The following is a 25681-nucleotide window of genomic DNA, read 5'->3' as shown; positions in this document are numbered from 1 at the left end:
GGAACGTTAGTGATACCCGCAAAGCCAGGATAAATCTTCCCTCCTATGTCCAGGGCTTGTGGGGATATTTGCTTGCAGCCTCAGCTTGGAGGGAAATTGGGCAATATCCACACGAATTAAAATACACATACTCTCTGATGTAGCGTTGACACTTCGAGTGCGTATTTCCCCTTTCACTAGAGTGAGGCATGGAGAGCGGTATCGACTGAAGTGCTGTCTTAATAGCCCAAGGTTGGGGACAAGTTGGTACCCTTCAGCAAAAGACTGAAAGATGCTCTGTCCATACCGTGTGCTGTTTTGCAGCTGCTGAGACCTTGGGCAGCTCTGGGTGCTGATATGGGATGAATGACTTTGGATCACGTGGCTGAAAGTAGGCAGAGGTTGCCAGTCACCTGGGAACTCAGGGTCTGAATGCAAGGAGTGTTTGAATCTTAGGGAAACTGAAGAAAAGGCTCCCTGTTCAATGGTTTGACCCAAGGAGCTTTTTATTCAGCTCCTACTATGAGCCAGGGTCTTCCAAGGAGCCAGTGTCCAATGGTGGTGCAGGAGGAGCCTGGACTGAATCAGCTGGGTTCTGTAAGGATCCCATCACTCACTGGCCTTGTGAGTGTGGTCTAGGTCCCTGTCACCTCTTGGCCTCAGGCTCCCCATGTGTAGGTGGGGGGCAGGGCAGTTGGTGTGTAAAAATCCTTCCTGCACTGACAGTCCAGGATTCAGGAGTTAGAATGAGGATCCTAGGCCTTTGGCAGAAAACCCTAAAGGAGCACCTTTGCTACCTTGATGGGGCAGCGACTAAGACACCGACATGTGGAACCTCTTCCCTGTGTGCGGGACATTCTGAGATGCAACAGCTCTGCTTGGAGCCTTCAGTGACTATGAGTTGATCCCTGAATCACATGAGGGTTTTGTGACAGACCCTCCCAGGAAACACCCAACCTCTGGGCATCTGCTCCAAACCTGGCATTCAGAGTTAACACTGAATCTCTGCCTCTAGGAGTTTCTTCTCAGTGTGATGTTTCTGAAGAAATAAAGTAACACATTGTACATCCTGCCCCCCACTCTCGAGAATTCCCCGGCCGGGATGGACTTTCTGCATTGGAAGGGAAGAGAACACAAGCTTCATAGGAGAAGAGCCCTTGTCTGCTTTGTTTACTGCTGCTTCCACGACATCTGGAGCAGGGCCGGGCACACAGTAGGTGCTCAGTAAGTGCTTAATAAAGTGAAGACTTGGCCACACTGAGGGGAGCACTTTCTGGAGGCAGGAGGTGAGGTCTGGCCTGTGACCAGGCAAATCCCTCGGACTTTAGCTCCCTTGAGCCTGGAACCAAAGGGTTGGGCTTCCAGACTTTTCATACCAATTACCAGCCATGGGTCCTTGAGCAAATAGCACGACCTCTCCAGGCCTCAACCTCCCTGATATGTAGACAAGTGGGAAATCGGATCATGACCCAGTCATGATAAAGCACCCACTGCCGCACCTGATTCTTACTTTTGCTCAAAGACAGGAGGGCATTTTGTTGACTTGTTGCAGAGCAGGGGATGAGGGGCCCACGTGTACTCACCACTCACAGTGAGCCGAGTGCCTGGTCCAGACTTATACTCCACGTTACCAGGGCTTCCTCTCTGGAACTTCACACAGTAGTAGGCACCGGCGTCTGCCGGGGTGATTTTACTGATTCGGATGGAAAAGTCCATGTTGTCTCTCCTTGTGGTGTCTGAAGCATTTGTTACTCGGGGTGAGGGGCTTTTCTTCAAATCATAGATTAACTCCCGGCCTGGCCCTGTGCCCCTGAACCACATGATGGGCCCCACGGGGAGCAGGGAGGTCACGGTGCAGCGCAGAGTGGCCGTCTCTCCAGCTGCGACCGACACTGACGTCTCAGGCTGAATCACCTGCAGCTCCTGAGCCGCCACTCCTGGAGGGAAACACAGAGCAGTTATTCATTCCTCCTCATGTGATCAGGTAGGTTTTCTCACGTATTTACCAACAGCAGCTTTCACTGACCTAAAGCACCGTGAGCCCACCCTGAACTAAGCTCACTGCAGCTGCCATCAAATGTGACCCTCGCGAAGAGCCTGTAACATTAGAGTTCAACACAGATGAGGAAACTGAGGCACAGAGAGGGTGAATGGCATAGCAGAGAGCAGGTCTGAGTGCCTGAGTCCTGTCTGCAAATGTCTTGCTTTGCCAGATGTTTCCGTCTGTCTGCTTCGTAGCCTCATGGTGGGTTTTACTTCTGGACCTTTGCATTGGGAGGGGCTATGAGACTACTTTTGACCACAGAGAGGTGAGCAGCAGTGATGGATGTATTTTGTGGTTATGCATTTAACTAAGAACCTTTAGGGATCAACTTCCCTGTTCCACAGACATGCGCACACTCATGATGGGGTCGGCTCCATCAGCCTGGGTATTTCAGTGACAGTGATGTTGAGAGCTCCCGACCCACAATGGACATATAGTTTATAAGGGAAGTGAAACATTATTTCAAGTCCCCATAGGATTTTTTCCCAATGTTTAATCAGGTTATATTAGTTAGCTAAGGTTGTTGTAATAAATTATCAAAAGTTTAGTGTAAATCAGAGAAGACCCTAATGCAAAAAGATACATGCACCCCAGTGTTCATAGCAGCACTATTTACAATAGCCAAGAGAGGGGAGCAACCTAAATGTCCAGTCGACAGATGACTGGATAAAGAACTGTGGTATATATCTACACACACACACACACACACACACACACATACACACACAATGGAGTAGTACTGAGCCATAAAAAAGAATGAAATGTTGCTATTTTCAGTAAAGTGGATGGAACTAGAGAATATTGTACTTAGTGACAAGTCAGACAGAGAAGGACAAACACTGTATGGTATCACTTATGTGTGGAATCTAAAAATATAATACAAGTCAATCTATATATAAAACAGAAACAGATTACAGCCATAGAAAAGATCATAACGGCAACTATTTTGTCTCTTTATTCACCAGTGCTCCCCAAGTTCCTATAACAGTTCCTAGTACCCAGCAGGAAAGCAGTAAGTATTTGCATGCTGTGTGAATTGGCTAGTGCGACATCTCCCTGAGTCCCTGAAATCTACTTTCAGGGCGTAATCTCTGTGGAAGTTGTATCAGAAACTGCGTTTCCCTTGCAGATGACTTGGCAAAAAACAGAAGTACTCTGTGCATTTGCAAGGAGCAGAAGCCCTCTGCCCCACACCACCCCCTTCCCTGTACTCATTGGCTGAAGCTGCAGAAAACTCATGAGGTGAAAGCGAGGACCCAGTAGGGTGAAGACCAGTGGTGAGACCTTGAACCCCAGAGCCAGACAGCCCGAGTTCCAGTCACAGCTCTTCCCTTCACTGCTGAGGGACCGTGAACCAGTGTGTGCTTCCTTTTCCTCATCTGTAAAGTCCTGGTACGACAGTGTCTACGTTGGATACATGCTCGCATGAGTTAATAGTCGTGGGCATTTGCAGTACTTTGAACAAGGTTAGTGTTCAAGAAATTGAGAAGTTCTTACTCATTAGATTTCCTGGGGTTTTAATGGAGGCTTTCATGACCTTAGATATGCGTACGGGTGTGGCTAGAACCTCAGACATAGGTCATACAGGCAGGAGTCTCTACCTTTCATCCTCTCCTGTCCAGCGTGGAAAAGGGACTCCGAGATAGCCCCACGTGAAAGTCTACTCATTTTACTAAGACATACATTTGCTTGCTTTAAGAAACTGGGAGAGGGTCGGGATGAATTTGGGGAAGTATAAAAGGCAGAGGGTTTTGAGAAACCGGGAAAGACTAAGCATCTGATGGTGTCATTTCACGTAGACTGAAAAACGCTTTACCGAGAACATGAAGGAAACCTTATCGGAATCCCATGTGTCTGCGTTTATTTTACTTCCTTGCACCTCCTCGTACACACACACAAACACAGACTGCACACGTTTACAAATACATATACAAGTGTAGCCTAGTGCTGTACTATACGGGTTCTTTTGAGGATTAAGTGAAATTATAACACATATTAAGAGCTTAGTAAACATTCTGGCATGTAGGAGCCACCTAAGACATCATTGACAAAAGTTTGGGGAGGACACACGACAGGGTTTGAACTCTGATGTCTGAATGTGATGATGGGTGATGACGATTCTGACTGTTTCTGTGTATTATCTGATTTTCCTGCAATTAGGCTCCACCATGAATCTGAGCAGCACAACATGGTTCAAAGAATGAACCTGGAGCTGGTTGGCCTGCACTTGAACCCAACGTTTCCTGCCTTAGGTAGGTGACATCGGGCAGTTGACCCTCTCTGTCTCAGTTTCCCTTTCTGTAAATCTGGGGTAATAGTCACAGCTTCACACAGGGATATTGTGAGGGTTACATGAGTTATTACGCAAAAAGCTGTCTTTGTTGGTGTTTGAAGCATCGTCTCCTTCGAAGCCCCTGGTGTCCAGCTGCAGGTGGAGGAGCCACAGAGGAAATGCTCAGATCCCTAATTTCATGCTCTCGGAGAAGCCCAGCCCTTGGCCATCTGTGGTTTCCTCAGGTGGCACACCCGTTTACCTGGAGGTCCTAAAAATGCATGGGGAGTTCCGGGGGCAGGGAGAGGGGATTCTACCCCAAAGAGTGCTCACCTGTGAGTCCCAGCAGTAGTGCCAGCAGCAGGCAAGGAGGAGGAGGGTGGGGCCAGGAGTCAGGGTTCGGCATCGTGGAGGCCTGATGGGACTGCTCTGTCCAAGTGTGTGTCCCTGCACAGAACCCAGAGTTCCTTTTTTTGGGGAGAGAAGAGAAGCCCCACCTCACCCAATAGAAGAGGAAGTGCCTGAGATGGGGTGAAATGTACTGTGAGATAGGAAGCTGCTTCTACATTCTAGGCAGTTCCTGCTTCAGGTTGTGAAACAGAAATCAGGCAGAGGACGTGACTCCACTGTGAGGAGTTACTCATCTTAGTTTTTACAGACATTGGAAAGGCTTAGCAGACACAATGCTTCCTCACCACCTACAAAACAATCATTTCTTCTTCTTTCAGGAGAGGAAGTGTGTTATATGACCTTCAGTTACACTCCCGGGCATTTATCTCCAGGAAATGAAAATTCATGTCTACACAAGACCTGTTCACAAATGTTACAGCTGATTTCTGTGTAATAGTGCAAAACTGGAAACCATCCACATGCCCCTGAATAAGTGAATGGTGTAACAAACTGTGGTGTGTCCTTATGAGGAAATACTACTGTGCAGTACAAAGGATGAGTTATTTATGTGTGCAACAGTGATTAGTTTCTTGAAGGCATTAAGTTGATGACTAAAGACTTTTGTGAGACTCCAGTTATAGCATTCTTGAAATTATGTATATAGAGAGAACTGATTGGCATTCACCAGAGGTTTGGTTTGGTGGGGATGGACTTCACTGCAAAGGGGTAGCGCAAGGAAGACCTCTGTCGTCCTGGAATGTTCTGCATCCTCACCGTGGTGGTGGTTACAAAAACACACCTATGAGGATGAACATCAGTCAAAGCTGGGGATGTTGCAACCCTCAGCTGTAAATAGCAATCTCACAGTCATTGTAACGTAGACACTGACTGTTAAGTTATCCAAAATCACAATCATGTTAGAGTGATGGGGAAAAGAAAGTGAGCACACGTGGAATGAGTTCACGAGGAACAGAACGTGATATCCCCAACTTCCACAGTAGGAAGTCGATTAAAAAGTCCCTAAGACTTAGAAGTTAAGAAGTCGCAATATGGGCATGAGATCTGGCAGTAAAAGCTAAAATGATCAGTTAAACGAGTGGAAAATGGTTGCATCTGGGAGTTGGAAAGTGCTGGGAGGTTAGGGAGACTCCAGTTTTTATCTATAGAACTTGTCGAGCTGTTTGACTCTTCAACCATGAAAGCTAAAACCTAATTTTAGACAGATAGATTAATAGTATCAGAATTATTAGTGCTAATTGCACTAGTAAGAGTTTTCTAAATTTTCTAGATATAACATTGATGTTCAGATTCAACTACAACCATATACTGTAGTCAAACCTCACTGAAAACAGCAATAACAACTTTTAGAGATCCCACAAACGATGAAGTATTAAAGATATCTATAACCGGAGATACATAACACCAAGGTGGAGAATATTGTAAAATTGTACACAAAAGTAATAAAAGGAACCCTAAATAAATAGAGGTATAGCATGTTCATAAAAGGGAAAATTCAATATTTGAAAAGATGTCTCTTTGCCCAAGTTAATATGTAAATTCAATGCAATCACATAATAATAATAATTCTGAAAGGATTTTTCATGAATTGACAGTGATTCTAAAATGCTTTGGGGCCAAATAACCATGATAGTTTTAAACAACGGAAAAGGTGAGAAGATATGCCCAACAGAGCTGTCAAAACTTATATTATAAAGCTAGTCAAACTAAGACAGTGTCGTTTTAACAGAGAGGTCGATTTGAGGCTTAATGAAACAAAGACCTCTTAAGAGAACCGCAAATTTGTGGAAACTTGATAAAAGGCACAGGTGACAAAGGAGATCAGTGGGTGCTGGATAATTTATTCTGAAAGAAAAAAAATAAGATCCCTACCGTCTATATAATGCGTGCGCGTGTATGCGCGCACACACACACACTATACATATACAAATACGTGCACATATATGTAGCAAGAAAAAGACATAAATGGAAAGAGTTAAATTTGATCAAACATTTCAAATCTTTTTTTTTAAATAACAAAAGCTCCAAATGATACCTACACAGCTGCTTTGTGGACTAACTGGAGGAAAAGAGGGACTCTCCCATATGTGCCAAGGAAACAAAGATAACAATGTTTGTTGCAAAGCTGTATGAACAAAACATTGCATAAAGCTTCAATATTAGTCACAAGATTTGATACACTGTGGCATATTCTTACAATATAAAACTATAGAGCAGAAATTAATAAAATGGAGCTACATATACCAAAGTGAATTTATCCTACCAACTGTGTAAAGCATAAAAATGAAAAGTTCCCAAATGCTATGTACAGTATCAACAGAATTTATATAAAATTTAAAACATGCAAAATAATACTACATTCTGCTTAAAATTTTATACGTACGTTGGAAAGGTATAAAATCATGCTTGAGATTATAAACACCAAACTCAGGATAGTATTTTAAGCAGGAAGAGCAGACTATAGCAGCAAAATGTTACAACATTCTACGAATATAGGATGGTAGGTTTTTGGATGTTTTTAATGTTACTCTTAACAAATTTGAGAATAGGAAAATGCTTAGTGAGCTTAGTCATTTCAAAATACATTTGCATCAAAATGAAATCAGACTTGCAACAGCTTTAAAAATGAAGGGTTGTTCATGATCTGCCTGATACTCTATGGGGTGGAGGCAGGGCCCGTTTGAAGCTCATCAGGGTCCAGCCATCCCCAAGTTCCCATGACCAAAGTCTGACCTTGACTCAGCTCCAAAGCTCAGAGAGAAGGAACACCAGGAGGGTGTGTGGAAGGGGGCATGTGCGTGGTGGAGGAGAGTGCAGCAGAGGGAAGGGCAGGGGTCTCGGGTCACCTGAGGTCCTTACAGCTTCTTCACCCTACTTGAGCCCTTTGGACAGGGCAGGAGGCAGTGTATGGCAGAACATGACAGATCTGTAGGAAGAATCATTCATTCGTTTATGTATTAATTCCGTGAATATTTACTACCACCTACTGTGTGGCAGGTACTCTGCTTGGCCTGGGTTCATGGCGCAGATCAGAAATGAAGCCCCTACTCATCACACCCCAGCACCTCTTGCTGAGTTCTCAACTCCTCTCATACCCACATTCATCTTTGCCACCTGTCAGCACCTCCAAGACCCTTAGGAAGGTTCTATTAGTTGATTATAGCAATACTTTTCTCATTCATTCCAAGGATAGATCACGAGATAATGAAATCCATAGTAGTTTATGAGGCTGCTCTTTTGGGTCTTGATCTCAATACTTTGACCTGTCTCCCACCTCTACACCTTGGACCCTCACCTTCAGGGTCCCAGAAACCTTAATAGGAAAACTCTGAAACTCCAGAGCGCTACTCGATGCATGACAGTTGGAAGCCTCTGAGAATTCCAAGACACATTTGGAGAAAATGAGATTGTTCACAACCTTCCCCTGAGGCTGGATCATCGATGTGACTTTGTGTGCTCACTCTGGACTCCTCTTGCCAGCCCAGGAAAGGGGCCCTGATCTCCCTCCCTAAGGACTAAGGCTGCCATCAACTCACCTGTTACAGGCTCCGCCAACTGCAGATGTAAGAGCATGAAACCGATCACCAGCAGCACTTTGAAACCCAGGAGGAAAGCTACAAGGATAAGGGCAGGCGTCGCTGGACCTAAGGGACAGCAGGCAGAGGAGACAACAAATGGGGCTCTTGGGTGTTAATTCCTCACTCCACCTGGAGACAGAAGTGACCCAGTTGCTCACAGGATTAGATGTGAGCTTACCTGGCCTCCCAAGGGGTTGTCTGCACTGTGGGCTGCTGTGGACAGTATGAGTCTGGCCCTGGTGGGGGGCTGTGCCTCGTGCTGCACCTTACAGGTGAGCACACGCTCGGACCCCTGCACCGAGGTGTTCACCAGCTGCAAGCTTTCCGGGGTGTAGGTCTCATAACTATTCTGCTTTGGCGTGGGCTGCTTCTCTCCCTGGAACACACGGCAGTTCTCCATCCAGGTGAGATGCACGCTCTGGGGTTAGAATCTCTGCACGTGGCAGTTAACGGCCACCTAAGTCCAAGGAGGGTGAAGCCTGAGACACTGTCACTGCAGGGGAACTGGCACATCCCAGAGAAATCAGACAATGACTGTAGGAAGTTTACAGTGGGCCCCGTGGTTGGGGGCTGCTCCTTGAGGATGGGTCATCTGCCCAGGGCCTGCCCCAGAGGAGGAGTTAGGTATTGGTTAACAGGTGCGTGAATAATATCGCGTGATTGAACGTGGGAATGCATCAGTGAATGTGTGTCTGGATGGAAGCATGGAATCATGAAAGTCATCCTAATTTCCCTTTCTTTTCTACTATGGTCCTTAAAGACCGAAAGTGACCCTGAGTTCCATGTAAGAACCTATGAACCCCTTGAGTCACTCCATGACTTGATGAAGGTTCCTAGACTCTAATCTTCATGATTCCAAGATACTAATATTTGACATAGGAAGGAACGTAGGTTTGGAGAAGTTAAGTACTGGCACAAGGACACAGGAGGCAAAACTGGGCTTATGTCAGGGACTGTATGTTTACCCCGTGCTATTCTGACTTCCGAACTGGAAGCCTGTAAGCGTTTATGTTCAAGGCTTCTGAAACTATGATCCAACAACTTCTGGAATTTCCTCCCTAACCAGTTTCACAATTCTGCGATAGAATGTATTCCTTCCTAGGAAAATTAGGAGGATTAAATGATATAAATAATTAAATAATGTAAGTTAATAATATGAAAGCTTAAATATTTCAGTATAAGTCATAGGAAATCACAGCTTGGTGCAGTGCTTACACTCAGCCAAGGGGTGGGAGAGCCGGCCTGTGGCCCCTGTGCTGATAGCAGTGTGCGTTGGCCATCAGCAGGCTAAGGTGTGAGTGTGGGGGGCACAACCTTTCAGTATGTAGATACTCCAATACTTTGTATATTTGTTGCTTCACATGTTCCAGCTTTGTCCATTGTGACCTCTTACTGTTGGTTCCTGAGCGCCTTTGACAAACTCCAGTCAATGACTGGTTTTTGGGTTTTGGTTTTATTTTCGTTTGGTGTTTCCCTTTCTCACTTTTTACAGGTTATTGAATTTTTGATAGGATTTCTAAACACAAAGAAGAGAGGTTATCCTTTAATGAAAGAACCTTAGAATACAAGATCCAGGTGATTGAATTAGATAATTTTTATTTGAAATCCAACGTCTAGTGGAAACTCATTCATTCATTTATTAAAATAAGCATTAATGGCCTAGTATGTGGCGGTCATGTTCTGGCAGTTGAGGATTCAGAGTCCCTTCTCATGGAACTGACAGCCTATTTGAGGAAGAGACAACACGTACATCAGGGTTCGTCTTGCGTGGTGCATGAATTTCAGTTTAGATCAATAGCATGAATCCCCCAACACGCAGTTCAGAATACACTTACCACAGGAAAGTTACTTTGCACAATTGCGTCAAGTATAACTTTGCTGCTGACTCTGCGTCAGCCCACAGATCACTGTGTACTAACAGATGCTCATCGTGGTCAGTAACCAATCACGTCCGTACTTTGAAAGCCTGTAGTAATTGATCACTGTGACTCTTGTTACTCAGCTTAGGCCCAGACGGCAACCGTATGTGGGCATGTTGCCCGCTGTCTCCCAGTGATGAATCCATATGAATTTACAAAACTGACTCATTGTAAAAGGGAATTGACGACGAAGACGAGAGTGCAATGGAGACGCAAAAAGTGGTGATGCTGGAAGTGACATTCCAACTGAATGTAAGTGGATTAGAGAAGAAATCTCTGACCCTGGGAATGGTACATGCAGACTGTTAGAAAGACTCTAGATACGCATCCAGGGGAACTTAGTGAAGGCAAACCTACCCCGTAAATGAGGGAAATGGTGGTGAGGAAACGGGTGAAAATGTCCCAGAGGAAGTCAGAGCAGCAAATACTTCAAATTAAAGGAAGTTTTGTAAAGATTCCACAATTTTGAGCGGACAGAGCATAAAATGTTGGAAACTGATCCAAATACAGCAAGGCATCTGATAATTCACCAAGGCATAAAAAAGATGCTCTTATACTGTAGATTAGACAAGAACAAAAAGGCAAGCCCTGTTCAAAAGTTCGGATAAGCTTTTTTTTGGTGCTTGTATGTTTGCTAATTTTCCTTTTTAGTAATAGTTTTAATATGATATATTTTCATTATCTAAAAATTATGAATAGAGATAAATAAAAATAAATTGAAGACAGTTGAAAATACTTCTGATAAGCTTTTAGAAAGAAATAAATTGCTTTAATTTTCAAGGTGTCGAATGTGTCAAACTACATATGATTAGTTTTTTTCCTTTTGTCTATGTATTTAAATCTGAAAGGAGGGGAGATTCTAAAGTTTTGGAAAAAGTGTCTCACATCAGAATCATTATTTATACCACTGATGACTGAGATCACTTTTTATGACACAGTTTATGCAGTAATTTCTATAGTCCTCTTCTGTGCGAAGTGAGAACCGCCTATGTTCTGTTATGTCAGGTGGTAGTAAGTGGTCAGGAAGCAAATTAATCAGGTTAAGAGGACATGGAATGCCAGGGTGAGAGAGGAATTGGTATTTTATACAGGGCTATCTATGGAAGGTACCTTTGATGAAGTGACATGAACAGAGCCTGGTAAGAAGTAGGAGAGTGAGGCAGGCAGGTATGGCTGGGAGAGGAAACAGAGGAGTGATAGGATTTGACTGACTTTCCCAAAGAATCACTGAGCCTGAAACAAGGAAGGCAGTCAGAGACCACAGCAGTAGTGAGGAGGAGATGGTGGCTGGGACCCGGGAGTCGTGGTCAGGGTGAGAACGTGCCGATTATGCATACAACTGAGTGGTGTGCTGGAGAAGGCTTGGACTGGCTCATGAGAACCCATTGTTACCTTTTCAGGAATCCTGCAAGCTGCTTGTTGAAGTGATGGTAACTTGAAATTGGCCACATTGAGAGTATCTACAGCAAGAAAGCGGTAAGTCCTACAAATCAGGCTTTCATTTTCTTTTTCCTTCTGGAGAGTCAAATGTTAAAGATTTCTCATCTCACCTCTGGACATCAGCATTTTGAAGGAATAAGTCAATATGGGATATAAGAGAAGGAGAAAGCAAGGATGACTCTGAGGCTTCTGGACACAGTCTATTTACTGTGAGAGAAGGGTCGGGAAGGACGCAGGAGGATGGAAGTTCTGGTTCCATCACAGAGACAGGAGGCAACACTACCTTCAGGGTTTGAGGGGTAGGACATTTAGGCAACGAGGAAAGAGAATAAGTGTTCTTCTTAAAACCATGATGGCGAATCATTTGTACTTAAGCGGTGAAAGAGAATCTCAAATGGTGGGGAGTCCAGGTTGGGGGAGGTCCTTCCTGCTCAGAGTGATGTATGAAGATGCAGCTCTGGGGGCCTCGAGGACTGTGAGAAGATCTTGGGAATGTGGGGGCAGGCTGGTCTCCGTGGAGAAGAGCCATTTGGAGCAGAGTCGTGGAAGCTTCCAGCTGGGTTTTCTCCTAGGCTGGGCCCCACAGGGAGGGAAGCAGGCAGCAGAGACTGAGGGTGGTACCCTGCAAAGGAGGAAGGAAGGAACTGTGGCAACTGTGTTCATATTTAATGATCTGCTCATCGTTCGAGAAACGTTGACTGCATGCATCCTGTGTGCCCAGGCTGTTCTCCTCGTGGGATACCTGTCTGAGAGGCTGGGCAGCCCCTGAGAGAGGTCTCTGCCCCCTCAGCCTCCTCCCCAGGCCCTGATGCCCCTTCCCCCTTCCTCAGCCCTTCTCTGTCACATGGAGGGTCAGAGCAGGAGCAGCGCTCAGTAGCAGCAGATCCAGGGTTTGTCCCCATTACCCTAAAACGGAGATTCCTTTTGCTCCCACGGAGCCCCAGGGTTCAAGGATCTAGAAATGGCCTCCAAGGGAACCACCCTCTCAGCTGCTCCTCATTCAGCAGCCTCTGTCCACATGACTGCCAGGAGACACCCTTTGAAAACCCCCGATCCAGCCCACCTCCTACAGGACCCCACACGCCTCCTGGGAGTTGGGTATCTTTGAGAGGGAAACCCCATCTCCATCTCCTGGTACTGAGGGAGGTGTGTCTCCTTCTCTTAACTCCACGTGGGCCCTGACCCTGTGTGACCTGTGGACTTGCCTACTGCTGACTTTGCTGTTTCTGGGACTGAACGTGTCCTCCCCACCCTTGCCCACAACTTACCGTCAGACGCAATGCTTCCTGTGGACAAAGATGACAGAGACACCGAGCAGCAGCAGCACTTTGTGGCCTAGGAGCAGAACTACCAGCATAGAAGAAGTCAGCTCTGGGCCTGGAAATCCAGAGACAGAAGGTCTGATGAGAGGGGCCGCACAGGAGCCATTCCCTGGGGCCCCTACTTACTCCAGCTAAGGCCACCTGGGCCCATCAACACTGTGAGGTTTAACCTGCCTCCTCTGTCTTCCACATTAATCTCGAGGCAGAAATCAGTATATAGAGTCCCTCATTCTCACCCACTCCCTCTTCAGGCTGTAAAGCTCCTCATACTTGAAGGGAAAATGTCAGAAGTGAAAAGAACTAAGACAAGGGAAAAGTCAAATCCTAGTGCACAAGCCTTCACAAGGCAGCCGTCCCCCCCTCATCCAGCCGCCAGGAAAGGACAAAACAGACAAGGGCAGCTACGAAAGGAACCTGAAAGTCCCACCACCAATATTAAATCCAACCTAAATTTGATGATATTGGTAATAGTCTCCTGTAGAGCAGAGCACAGCTCATAGGAAGTGGTTTCAAAGCCTGCCTGATTCAAGAGTTGACAGAGAATCCCCAGAGTCTGTGTAAAGGTTACCTTATAGGTCAAAAGGCATGCGCACTAGTGATTAAGAATCCTGAGATGAGCACATGATTCGGGATTTCCCAGAGGAGCTCATCTAATCATAAAGATTCTTGTAAGTGAAAGATGGAGGCAGGAGAGTCAGAGCAGGAGATATGATGTCAGAAGCTGGGGGCGGAGTGATGTGGGGCCCTTTGCTCAGGCGTGTGGGCATCACTGGGAGCTGAAAAAGGCAAGGAAATGGGTTTTCTTCAGGAGCCCTCAGAAGGAGCATCGCCCTGCCACCCATAGTAGGCTTCAGACCTCTACAAATGTGTGACAACAAATTTCTCTTGTGTTGAATCAGTCAATGTGGTAATTTCTCAGTGGCAGTAACAAGCTAATTCAAGGAGGACAGATGGGACTGAGCAGACAGGCGTGATTTAAGGTGCTTACTTTCTGTAGGGAAAAGGCAAAGAGAAAGAAGTGATGTTTGGCAATTGAGTAGGGAAGGGAAAAAGAAAAAAGTAGGGGGGAAGGGATTTAGGTTCCTGAAAAGCAGAAAAGGACCAAACACTTAGAGGATTCAGAACCTTTCTCCTACTATTAAAACCAAGCAACCAACCAAAAATTCCATTAACATACTGGGTTCTGGTGTCCTAAGAGAGAAGTCCTTTAAGCTAGATACATTGTGAAGACACTCGAATACCATAAAAACAAACAGTAAGACTGGCATTTTCACAGCAGACCCACTGGACTCAGGACCGTGGTGGGCAGAGCCCTCAGATGTCCCAGGGAAAGCTGTGCGTCCCGAGCAGCAGTGTTAACACGGTTGACCTGAAAGCCACTTCCAGCCTCGCTACGCTAGCAGGCAGGCTGGGTCAGGAATACTGCAGCACGCAGGAATAACAGCCCCAGTGGATCCCCAGCAGGAGAAGGAGGATTTAAAAGCAAATCCAAGACCCTCCAGACAAGATGGTGTGGACTCATCTCTCCTGCTTTCCCTGTTCAGTACAAGTTGAACCCTAGAAATGACACAAGGGACAAACATGGGCAGAATCTAGGGTGGAAGAGGCAGCAAACTGGCTAGAGACCCGAGCACAGGAGGAAGAACACCGTGGCCAGGCTCCCAGGTCCCTCTCCTAAGTCGCCAGGCACAGGAGGAGACCCAGGCCTGATACTAGAAAAAAAGACAAAGTCTAAATCAATAATCTAAATCCCTGCCTCAAAAATGAGATAGGAAGAGCAAAATAAAGCCAAAGGAAGCACAAAGAAGGAAATAATAAAGAAAAAAATCAGTGAAATTGGAAGCAGAAAAATAATAGACTATCACTGAAACAAGGATTAATTTCTTTTAAAAGACCATTAAAATAGAAAGACTTCTAGTACTATTGACAAAGAAAAAAGGAGTAATGACACCTTTCCAACACCAGGAATGAAACAGGACATCACTGCAGACGCCACAGACACCAGAAGGGTAGGAAGGAAAAACTGTGAACAGCGGTAGAGAGAGAAATTTGACAACTTGGAGACAATGGACCAAATACCTCAAAAAGGACAACCTACTGCAGTTCACACAATAGGAAATGAATAATCTGAATAGCCCTAGACAGTTCAAATTCAGTAAAAAAAAAAAAAAAAGATTGTTGTGGCCCAGATGGTGTCACAGGAGAATTCTAGCAAGCATTTACAGATGAGTTAAAAACAACTGTGGTGCACAAAAACCAATGATAAAGGAAATTTTGGAAAATTTGAATTTCTACTCCAGTTTAGATGATATTGGGGAATTATGGTTGGTTTCTCTGTGAGTCATGGCATAGGTACTGTGCAAAATCAATGTTCTCAATCATCTGACTACACACCTGTGGACTCCATAGGCACCTGGATGTGCACACAAGACTCAGCTATGAGTGGACACAACTATGCAAATTCTCTGTATCTATTGTTAGATGGAAGGTGTTTGTCCTTTCCTTCTTATCTTTATTCTTCCAGCATGCAGGGACACGGACTCTTGTTGACCGAGCATTGAGCTAGCTAATGAGGACAACACCATAGGGCATGTTGGAAGGAACATGGGCTGTTGAAAGGTCATCTGGAGTAAATCTCCTGGAAATCTGATGGACTACCTCATGATGTGACATGAGAGAGAAATAAGACACATATTGTGCATAGAAAGGGGGACTCTGTATGTCCTCGGGACAATGTCCAGCTAGAGGGGAACGTGCCTCCACTTAGCACGTACCTGTTGTACATGCTGGTGGTTCCTGTCGTCAGGGACTCAGTTTGCGCCCATCAGTCTAGCCCAATTACCTGGCAAGACATCTTCAACAGCATCCTACCAGTGCTATCTGAGTCCCTTTGGTAAACTCGAAATCCAGCGGGTGGCTAGAACAGGAAAGGGGATCATGACTGAACCGAGATTTGCATTTAGTACATGTGCACTGAGCACTGGTGATCATTGCTGGTCCACTGTCACAGATCAGGGAATAAAGGAAGCCCATGCGGTGACTACTCACGGTCACCTGGGTGCCTGGACCAGACTGAAACTCCACAACCTCAGGGCTCCCTTTCCAGAATTTCATAGGGCTTTCTTTGTCCCCTGATTTGTGACAGTGGACCAGCAATGACCACAGTCACTCAGTGCATGTTTACTAACTGCAAATCCCAGTTCAACTGTGACCTCTTCCAGGAGGAGCAGGCTGGGGCCAGGAAGGCGGATGGATGTGGGCTTGGGCTGGGGGTGAGGGGCATCTACCCCGGATCATCTCAGACAAGTTGTGGTTGAGATATCTCTTGGGGTGATGCTACTGATGGATGGAAACATCTAGGATGGAAGGGAGACTAGGCAGAGGTTAGAAAGAAGGAAGAGGGAGGCGAGTGGACAGGGAAGGATGAACAGAGTTCCTGTTTCTTGAAGAGAGGAAGAGACAGGACATTATGGACAGAATCATCTCCCTTCTTCCTTTCTTTCTTTCAAGTATATTGATGTCAAAAGATGTAAAAAAAAAAGTACCAAACTCTTACCAGTGGTGACTCTTGGAGTATGGGATTTGAGTGGGGGAAGTCACTTCAAAATTCTACTTTACATTTATACACTTCTAGATCATTCTATAACAAGAAAGAATTACTGCTTTAACAATTTAAAAAGATAAAAATTTAAAAGCCCTGTCAGGTTAATGGAAGCCTCACCAGGGTGTTCATGTGTGTCCTGGTCCTTCTGGGGAGCAGAGGCCTCCAGGGTGAGGTTGGCGCTGACCGCCGGCTGCCCGTCGTGCTCCACGCGGCAGGACAGCACCTCCCCTCTGTGGGCGGACGAGTTCACCAGGAGCCAGCTCATCCGGTTAAAGGTCCCATCCTTGTTCTTCGTGAGGGTCGATGCTGTTTCTATCCGGGACACGTTTCCGTTTTCCACCCAGCTCAGCTGGAGGTCTTGGGGGTAGAACTGCTTCACCTGGCAGGTGACGTTCACCTGGGTCCCTGCCATGGGCTGTTGGGTGATCTCCAAGGTGGGCGGAACTGAAACAGCACAGGGCAGGAGCTCTGACCTTGTGGAACAGAGAGGTCACAGGACAGGGACTGGAGAGCAGCTCCCTGCCCAGCAAGGGGGTGCCTGAGGACAGAGCCAGGCATGCAGCAGGTGCTCAAAAACTCAGCGTGCAACTTGCATATCAATGAGATCCTAAGCACAGTGCAGGGCACACAGCAGGTGCTCAAGGAGTGGTTGCTCCTGTTAGGGTTATAATGTGGGGAATCAGTAAGCAACTGGCATGCAGTTGGAATATAATAACTGCAGCCAAGTAAATGAAATCCCTAGGCACTTAGGGGCTTGGCTTACAGTAGGTGCTCAGTAGTTGGAGATGATGTTGTAAGTAAAGGAAACTGCTGAGCACAGTGCTTGGCATGTGGCAGGTGTCACCTGGCAGCTGCCATTAAATCAGTAGTGAGTGACCAGCACATGGAGGTGCCTGGTGGTCGGGAAGGACTGTCAGGAAATCTATTCCAGGCAATTCAAGGCCTGGAGCCTAAAGCAAGGGGAGGAGCAGGTGGGGCTTGGGGGCAGGTGTGGGCTCGGGCTGGTGTGAGGGACATCTACCTCGGATGGTCTCAGACAAGTAGGCAGTCCCACGGAGAGGAGGGCCCCCCTGCAGGGTGGTGTGGGCCACCTCGCAGATGACCTGGGAGCGAACATCCCCCGGGGCCAGCACCACCTTGGCTGTGCTGGAGACGCTGTAGGAAACGCTGTCTCCCTCCGGTTCCACGCTGGTCTGGGAGGCTGCAATCTCATTCCCGTTTTTGAACCATTTCAGGGAGATGTTTCTGGGGGAGAAGCCATGGGATCTGCAGGTGAAGCTTACCATCTGCTCAGGTGGGGCCCTCGTGGCGGGGCCTGATACCACGGGAGGAGAGGGTTTGGCTACAAAAGACCATTTTATAAACAATGAATATGATTGTCCTTATCATCACTAATGAAAAGCTTGCGACACAGTTAACAACGCTTACATATTTGTTTTAGATTTTTTTCAATTTTACTTCAACTGAGTTTTGTTGCAGGATGAGGTAATTAGGCTTATTTAAGTTTTTTTTTCTAATGGAGGGATTGAGGATTAAACCCAGGACCTCATGTGTGTTAAGCATGCGCTCTACCACTGAGCTATACCCTCCCACCGAAGATCATTTACCATGATTTTTTAATCCTTCTATTAGGCCTCGGAGGGCAGTGTCTTTATCCTCATCTTAGGAGGAGACATACAGGTTCCTAGAGGTGAGCTCTGAGTCTGGGGTGGGACCAGCATGGTTTCCAGGCCTGAGTTCAAAGTCCACTTTCTTTCCTCACTCAGGTGAATTCCCACCGATCTGGGTGCAGGAACGAAAAAAAATGATGGCTGTCACTCTCCTATTAACTCTTCCTAACTGGGCTCCCCTGGGGAATTTAGCTACAGTAAGGAAAGAGTTACAGAAGTAAGTGCAGGGGAAGCAGGGGTGGAGCGGGTCCACCATGGATGCTGAATCAGCCTGGGCAGCAGATGAGACATGTGGCCGGGGCCCCTCCCTGCTTCTCATCTGTGAAACAGGAAGGCAGGCCTTATCCTTCCCGGGGTTGCAGTGAGGGTTCAATCAGGCAGTGGAGGCATCCTTGCTTTGAGTAAAATCAAGATGCTTCACAAAACTAAACACAGATCTCTCTGTAACCCAGACTATTTATATCCAGAGCTCTCCCTTCAAATATATGTGATAATTTACTAGATAGATGTCATTCTCTCCACAAATATTCCTGTAGGACTAACGTGTCAATCGCTGAATTTCAAAAGAAGAAGGGCGAAGGGATGTTTTTCTGTTCTGGGTTCTTCTCTTGGGTCACTTTTGAGTTGAAAGCAAAGGTCACTGAGAGCTGAGAAAGCAGAGGTGGTTAATTTCTTAATTGGTATTAAGTCAGAAGAGACAGAAACACAGGCCCATGAAGCAGGCGGACGCAGCTCCTGTGTCCTGAAAACACACACAAATCAGAGAATGAAAAGACAACGTTTCTCCCTGTAGAAGGTCATAGGGTTTCTCCAAATTATTCAGTATTACTCAACACCTCCTGTAAACGTTGGCAGACAGTAAACATTACAAATATTTGCACTTGTAAATATTTAACTTGCTTCCTAAAATTCATAAAATATTTGGGGACATCATAAGGAGATGTAAGTTGAATACGTCAACTTATAGAAATATCAGCATCCTGGACGCCCCAAAGGGAAGAGAAGCTGTGATTGGTTACCGCTGATGGAGAGTTTTTTCAGAGCCTAACGATGGGCTGATCCCTCCAGGATCCTAAGTTCTTCATTTCTCCTCACAGGCCATGAAATGAGGGCCGAATGGGGTCACATTTATGGGATGAGGCTCAGGGCGGATGCAGCTGGCCAAGGGCACCCAGCAAGGAAAGGTTGGAGCTCATCCCGCCACAGCAAGGCTGATTGATTTAGTGTCTCTGATTACTTCCGAGCCTCAGTCTCTGTTTCCCTGCAATGTGTGTGAAAGCCCCACCCTGGTCGGACGAGGGGGGATGTACTTAAAACACAGAGCCTGGTGCCCAGCGGGTGCTTAATCAACAAGACCTGTGATAGTTGTCACAAGGTCTGGTCGTTCTTAATTCTGAAACTGCCTGTTTATTCTTCAGGCAGTGAGAAGGCAGAACACAAGCACAGCAGGAAAAAACAAACAAACAAAAACTCTCAAATCCTGCTCCGTGCAGCTGGCATGAAAAACCCTGATGAAAAAGCAGCAATAGAACCACCCCAGTATGATTCTCTTCCTCTTTTTTATAATAACCCCTTCAGGAAACAAATTGGGGGAATTGGCTTTCAAAATACATGATGTCGCAGAAAGAGTCCATGATTATCACCATTTTAGAAATGATAAAACTGAGGCTGAGAGAAATAAAAGTCTCTTCACCCCGACAACCTTATCCCAGAAGGAATTCCCTTGACCCCTGAGGTTTCATGTCCAACAACAGAGAAGGCACCCACCTTCAGGAGCCCCCACACTGACCACCACCCTCCCCTTTTCCCTCTGAGATTCTTGACTTCAAGCGAGACCAGGGAGGAGTGCCCTCCGGGGGCCCAGGCCTGGGGACCCTGTAGCAACAAGGGGGAGACACGGGCTCCTGACACCTGAGTCTAGAACATGAACTCTGTCCACGCGGGGCCCCCAGCATCCTCTAGGAACTACCTCCCCCTCCCCAGTCCTCAGTCTGCAGGGCCAGGAGTGGGCGTGTCCTGTGCTGCTGGGATGCAGCTGGTCCCTCTGCTCTGTCCTCGCTCCCCTTCCCGGAGCTGCTCCCACAGGCCGCTCAGTGAAGGGGCGACATCACAGCAACAGGGAGAAAAGGACTCCTGGGGCTTCTAAGTGTGCTGAGCCCTGCCTCCTAGGAGCAGCTTCAGGACGTCATGAGACCCTGCATCTGTCTGTTCCCAGTTATAAAGCTAGTTTGGCAGCCACACAGGATTTTTGTTTTTAATACTTATTGCTGAAGAACAGAACAGCACTCGAATTTAAAAGGAAAGTGTTGGAGCTTTCTCCCCACTTTGACAAGCACAGTGGGGTGTGCAGAGAGCTGGGTGTGAGTCAGGCTGCTTGTGGTTCTACCTTGGCCCCCTTACCTGCTCACCCGCCAGGTCCCCTCTCAGAGCCTCAGGGGCACAGATGGCCCCTCCCTCAGAGCACTGGTTATAGGCAGTAAATGCCAGGAGGAAGATTCAGCATCTGACAGGCTGCTACCCCCTCACCCCCTCCTGCCTCCCTCCTTTCTCATCCAGGGAATCATCTGAGCAGGTGTTTCGGGAAGAGTATGGCGGTCTCCTGGGAGGCAGCAGGACTGAGTGGGGTTGGAGCCAGTTCCCACCTGTGATTGGCTGTGTAGGGGAGGCACCACCTGGGAACGTTAGTGATACCGGCAAAGCCAGGATTAACCTTCCCTCCTATGTCCAGGGCTTGTGGGGATATTTGCTTGCTAGAACGGCTGAGAGTGAAATTTTGCTATATCCACACGAATTAAAATACACATACTCTCTGATGTAGCAATGACACTTCCAGTGGGAATTTCCTCTGACGAGAGTGAGGCATGGACAGCGGTATCGACTGAAGTGCTGTCTTAATAGCCCAAGGTTGGGGACAACTTGGTACCCTTCAGCAGAAGACTGCAGAGGGAAAGACGCTCTGTCCATACCGTGTGCTGTTTTGCAGCTGCTGAGACCCTGGGCAGCTCTGGGTGCTGATATGGGATGAGTGACTTGGGATCATGTGGCTGAAAGTAGGTAGAGGTTGCCAGTCACCTCGGAACTCGGGGTCTGAATGCAAGGAGCATTTGAATCTTAGGGAAACTGAAGAAAAGTCTCCCTGTTCAATGGTTTGACCCAAGGAGCTTTTTATTCAGCACCTACTATGAGCCAGGCTCTTCCAAGGAGCCAGTGTCCAATGGTGGTGCAGGAGGAGCCTGGACTGAATCAGCTGGGTTCTGTAAGGATCCCATCACTCACTGGCCTTGTGAGTGTGGTCTAGGTCCCTGTCACCTCTTGGCCTCAGGCTCCCCATGTGTAGTGGGGGGCAGGGCAGTTGGTGTCTAAAAATCCTTTCTGCCGTGACAGTCCAGGATTCAGGAGTTAGAATGAGGATCCTTGGCCTAAAGCAGAAAACCCTAAAGGAGCAGCTTTGTTACCTCTATGGGGCAGCAACTAAGACACTGACACATGGAACCTCTTCCCTGGGTGCGGGACATTCTGAGATGCAACAGCTCTGCTTGGAGCCTTCAGTGACTGTGCGTTGATCCCTGAATCATTCGAGGCTTTCGTGACAGACCCTCCCAGGAAACACCCAACCTCTGGGCATCTCCTCCAAACCTGGCATTCAGAGTTAACACTGAATCTCTGCCTCTAGGAGTTTCTTCTCAGTGTGATGTTTCTGAAGAAATAAAGTAACACATTCTACTCCCCCCAACCCTCCACAATTCCCCAGCAGGGATGGACTCTCCGCATTTGAAGGGAAGAGGACACAAGCTTCATGGGAGAAGAGCCCTTGTCTGCTGTGTTCACTGCTGCTTCCACGGCATCCGGAACAGGAGCAGGCACACAGTAGGTGCTCAGTAAGTGCTGAATAAAGAGAAGACTTGACCACTCTGAGGGGAGCACTCTCTGGAGGCAAGAGGTGAGGTCTGGCCTGTGACCGGGCAAATCACTCGAACTTTAGCTCCCTCGAGCCTGGAACCAAAGGACTGTGCTTGCAGACTTTTCATACCAGTTACCAGCCGTGGGGCCATGAGTAGATAGCACGACCTCTCCAGGCCTCAACCCCCCTGATCTGTAGACAAGTGGGAAATCGGATCGTGACCCAGTCATCATAAAGCGCCCACTGCTGCACCTCATTCTTACCTTTGCTCAAAGAGAGGAGGACATTTTGGTGACTCGTTGTCACAGAGCAGGGGACGAGGGGCCCACGTGTACTCACCACTCACAGTGAGCCGAGTGCCTGGTCCAGACTTATACTCCACAGTCACCAGGTAATCCTCTCTGGAACTTCACACAGTAGTAGACACCGGCGTCTGCCGGGGTGATGTTACTGATGCGGATGGAAAAGTCCAGGTTGTCTCTCCTTGTGGCGTCTGAAACATTTGTTACTCGGGGGAAGTGGCCTCCTTTGAAATCGTAGATTAACTCGCGGCCTGGCCCTGTGCCCCTGAACCACCTGCTGGGCCCCACGGGGTGCAGGGAGGTCACGGTGCAGCGCAGAGTGGCCGTCTCTCCAGCTGCGACCGACACTGACGTCTCAGGCTGAATCACCTGCAGCTCCTGAGCCGCCACTCCTGGAGGGAAACACAGCAGTTATTCATTCCTCCTCATGTGAACAGGTAGGTTTTCTCTTGTATTTACCAACAGCAGCTTTCACTGACCTAAAGCACCGTGAGCCCACCCTGAACTCTGCTCAGTGCAGCTACCATCACATGTGACTCTCATGAAGAGCCTGTAACGTGAGACTCCAACACAAACCAGAAAGCTGAGGCACAGAGAGGGTGAATGGCACAGCAGAGAGCAGGTCTGAGTGCCTGAGTCCTGTCTGCAAATGTCTTGCTTTGCCAGATGTTTCCGTCTGTCTGCTTCGTAGCCTCATGGTGGGTTTTACTTATGGACCTTTGCATTGGGAGGGGCTATGAGACTTCTTTTGACCACGGAGAGGTGAGCAGCAGTGATGGATGTATTTTGTGGTTATGCATTTAACTAAGAACCTTTAGGGATCAACTTCCCTGTTCCACAGACATGCGCACACTCATGATGGGGTCGGCTCCATCATTCTGGGTACTTCAGTGACAGTGATGTTGAGAGCTCCCGACCCACAATGGACATGTAGTTTAATAAGGGAAATAAAACATTTAAAGTCCCCATAGGATTTTTTCCCAATGTTTAATCAGGTTATATTATTTAGCTGAGGTTATTGTAATAAATTATCAAAAGTTTAGTGGAAATCAGAGAAGACCCTAATGCAAAAAGATACATGCACCCCAGGGTTCATAGCCAGCACTATTTACAATAGCCAAGAGAGGGGAGCAACCTAAATGTCCGTCGACAGATGACTGGATATGAAATGTGACATATATCTATACACAACAGAAACACACACACACACACAATGGAGTACTATTGAGCCATAAAAAGAATGCAATGTTGCTATTTTCAGTAAAGTGGATGGACCTAGAGAATATTCTACTTAATGACAAGTCAGACAGAGAAGGACAAACACTGTATGGTATCACTTATGTGTGGAATCTAAAAATATAATACAAATCAATCTATATATAAAACAGAAACAGATTACAGAGATAGGAAAGAACATAAAGGCAACTACTTTGTCTATTCACCAGTGCTCCCCGAGTTCCTATGACAGTTCCTAGTACCCAGCAGGAAAGCAATAAGTATTTGCATGCTGTGTGAATTGCCTAGTGCGACATCTCCCTGAGTCCCTGAAATCTACTTTCAGGGCGTAATCTCTGTGGAAGTTGTATCAGAAACAGCGTTTCCCATGCAGATGACTTGGCAAAAAACAGAAGTACTCTGTGCATATGCAAGGAGCAGAAGCCCTCTGCCCCACACAACCCCCTTCCCTGTACTCATTGGCTGAAGCTGCAGAAAACTCATGAGGTGAAAGCGAGGACCCAGTAGGGTGAAGACCAGTGGTGAGACCTTGAACCCCAGAGCCAGACAGCCCGAGTTCCAGTCACAGCTCTTCCCTTCACTGCTGAGGGACGGTGAACCTCTCTCTGCTTACATTCTCTCATCTGTAAAGCCCTGGTACAACAGTGTCTACCTTGGATACAGTGATCACATAGGTTAATAGTCATGAGCATTTGCTGCCCCTGGAACAAGGTTAGTGTTCAAGAAATTGAGAAGTTCTTACTCATTAGATTTCCTGGGGTTTTAATGGAGGCTTTCATGACCTTGGATATGCCTACGGGTGTGGCTAGAACCTCAGACATAGGTCATACAGGCGGCAGTCTCTACCTTTCATCCTCCCCTGTCCAGTGTGGGAAAGGGACTCCGAGATAGCCCCACGTGAAAGTCTACTCATTTTACTAAGACATACATTTGCTTGCCTTAAGAAACTGGGAGAGGGTCGGGATAAATTTGGGGAAGTATAAAAGACCGGAGGGCTGTTGAGAAACCGGGAAAGACTAAGCATCTGATGGTGTCATTTCCTGTAGACTGAAAAACGCTTTGCGGAGAGCATGAAGGAAACCTTATCGGAATCCCATGTGTCTGCGTTTGTTTTACTTCCTCGCACCTCCTCGTACACACACACAAACACACACAGACTGCACACGTTTACAAATACATATACAAATGTAGCCTACTAGTGTAATATACAGGTTCTTTTGAGGATTAAGTGAAATTATAACACATATTAAAAGCTTAGTAAAAATTCTGGCATGTAGGAGCCACCCAACACATCACTGACAAAAGTTTGAGAGGACACACAGCAGGGTTTGAACTCTGTGATCTCCGAGTGGGATGATGGGTGATGACGATTCTGACTGTTCCTCTGTATTATCTGATTTTCCTGCAATTAGGCTCCACCAAGAAGCTGAGCAGCACAACATGGTTCAAAGAATGAACCTGGAAATGGTTGGCCTGCACTTGAACCCAACGTTTCCTGCCTTAGGTAGGTGACATCGGGCAGTTGACCCTCTCTGTCTCAGTTTCCCTTTCTGTAAATCTGGGGTAATAGTCACAGCTTCACACAGGGATGTTGTGAGGGTTACATGAATTATTACGCAAAAAGCTGTCTTTGTTGGTGTTTGAAGCGTCGTATCTTTCGAAGCCCCTGGTGTCCAGCTGCAGGTGGCGGAGCCACAGAGGAAATGCTCAGATCGGTGATTTCATGCTCTCGGATAATGCCCAGCCCTTGTCCATCTGTGGCTTCCTCAGGTGGCACACCCGTTTACCTGGAGGTCCGAAAAGTGCATGGGGAGGTCCAGGGGCAGGGAGAGGGGATTCTACCCCAAGGAGTGCTCACCTGGGAGTCCCACCAGTAGCACCAGCAGCAGGCAAGGAGGCAGAGGGTGAGGCCAGGAGGCAGGGGTCGGCATCGTGGAGGCCTGATGGGACTGCTCTGTGCCAAGTGTGTGTCCCGCAGGGAACCCAGAGTTCCTTCTTTTGGGGAG

The 25681-nt window shown here is 47.1% G+C and overlaps 1 protein-coding gene, 2 long non-coding RNA genes and 1 pseudogene across 7 annotated transcripts in view; 2 read left to right on the top strand and 2 right to left on the bottom strand.

Annotated features, from left to right (window-relative positions):
* LOC116657976 (tyrosine-protein phosphatase non-receptor type substrate 1-like) overlaps positions 1-8369 on the bottom strand; it is a 21986-nt gene extending 13617 nt beyond the window's left edge. For 4 of the 5 annotated variants that reach the window (XM_032462007.1, XM_032462008.1, XM_032462009.1 and 1 more), the window contains exons 1-2: positions 4629-4779; positions 1563-1916 (exon numbers count right to left, since the gene is read on the bottom strand). In XM_032462007.1, the coding sequence (XP_032317898.1) occupies positions 1563-1916; positions 4629-4701 (427 nt within the window). In that variant the 5' untranslated portion in view covers positions 4702-4779. Of the gene's footprint in view, positions 1-1562; positions 1920-4628; positions 4780-4917; positions 4922-8337 lie in introns of those variants that run through there. The other variant, XM_032462011.1, reaches the window with a different exon arrangement.
* LOC116657986 lies at positions 584-14742 on the top strand. Its single transcript, XR_004313188.1, has 3 exons — positions 584-657; positions 13036-13038; positions 14731-14742. It is a non-coding gene; the product is annotated as an uncharacterized LOC116657986 (long non-coding RNA).
* Positions 3110-7031, top strand: LOC116657980. Its single transcript, XR_004313180.1, has 3 exons — positions 3110-3489; positions 4184-4275; positions 5024-7031. It is a non-coding gene; the product is annotated as an uncharacterized LOC116657980 (long non-coding RNA).
* Positions 11828-25681, bottom strand: LOC102512316 (annotated as a pseudogene).

Source organism: Camelus ferus, chromosome 19 (genome assembly GCF_009834535.1).
Source record: "Camelus ferus isolate YT-003-E chromosome 19, BCGSAC_Cfer_1.0, whole genome shotgun sequence".
Lineage (NCBI taxonomy): Eukaryota > Metazoa > Chordata > Mammalia > Artiodactyla > Camelidae > Camelus > Camelus ferus.
Note: the sequence above shows the minus strand (reverse complement) of the source record. Positions and strands in the feature narration are given on the sequence as shown.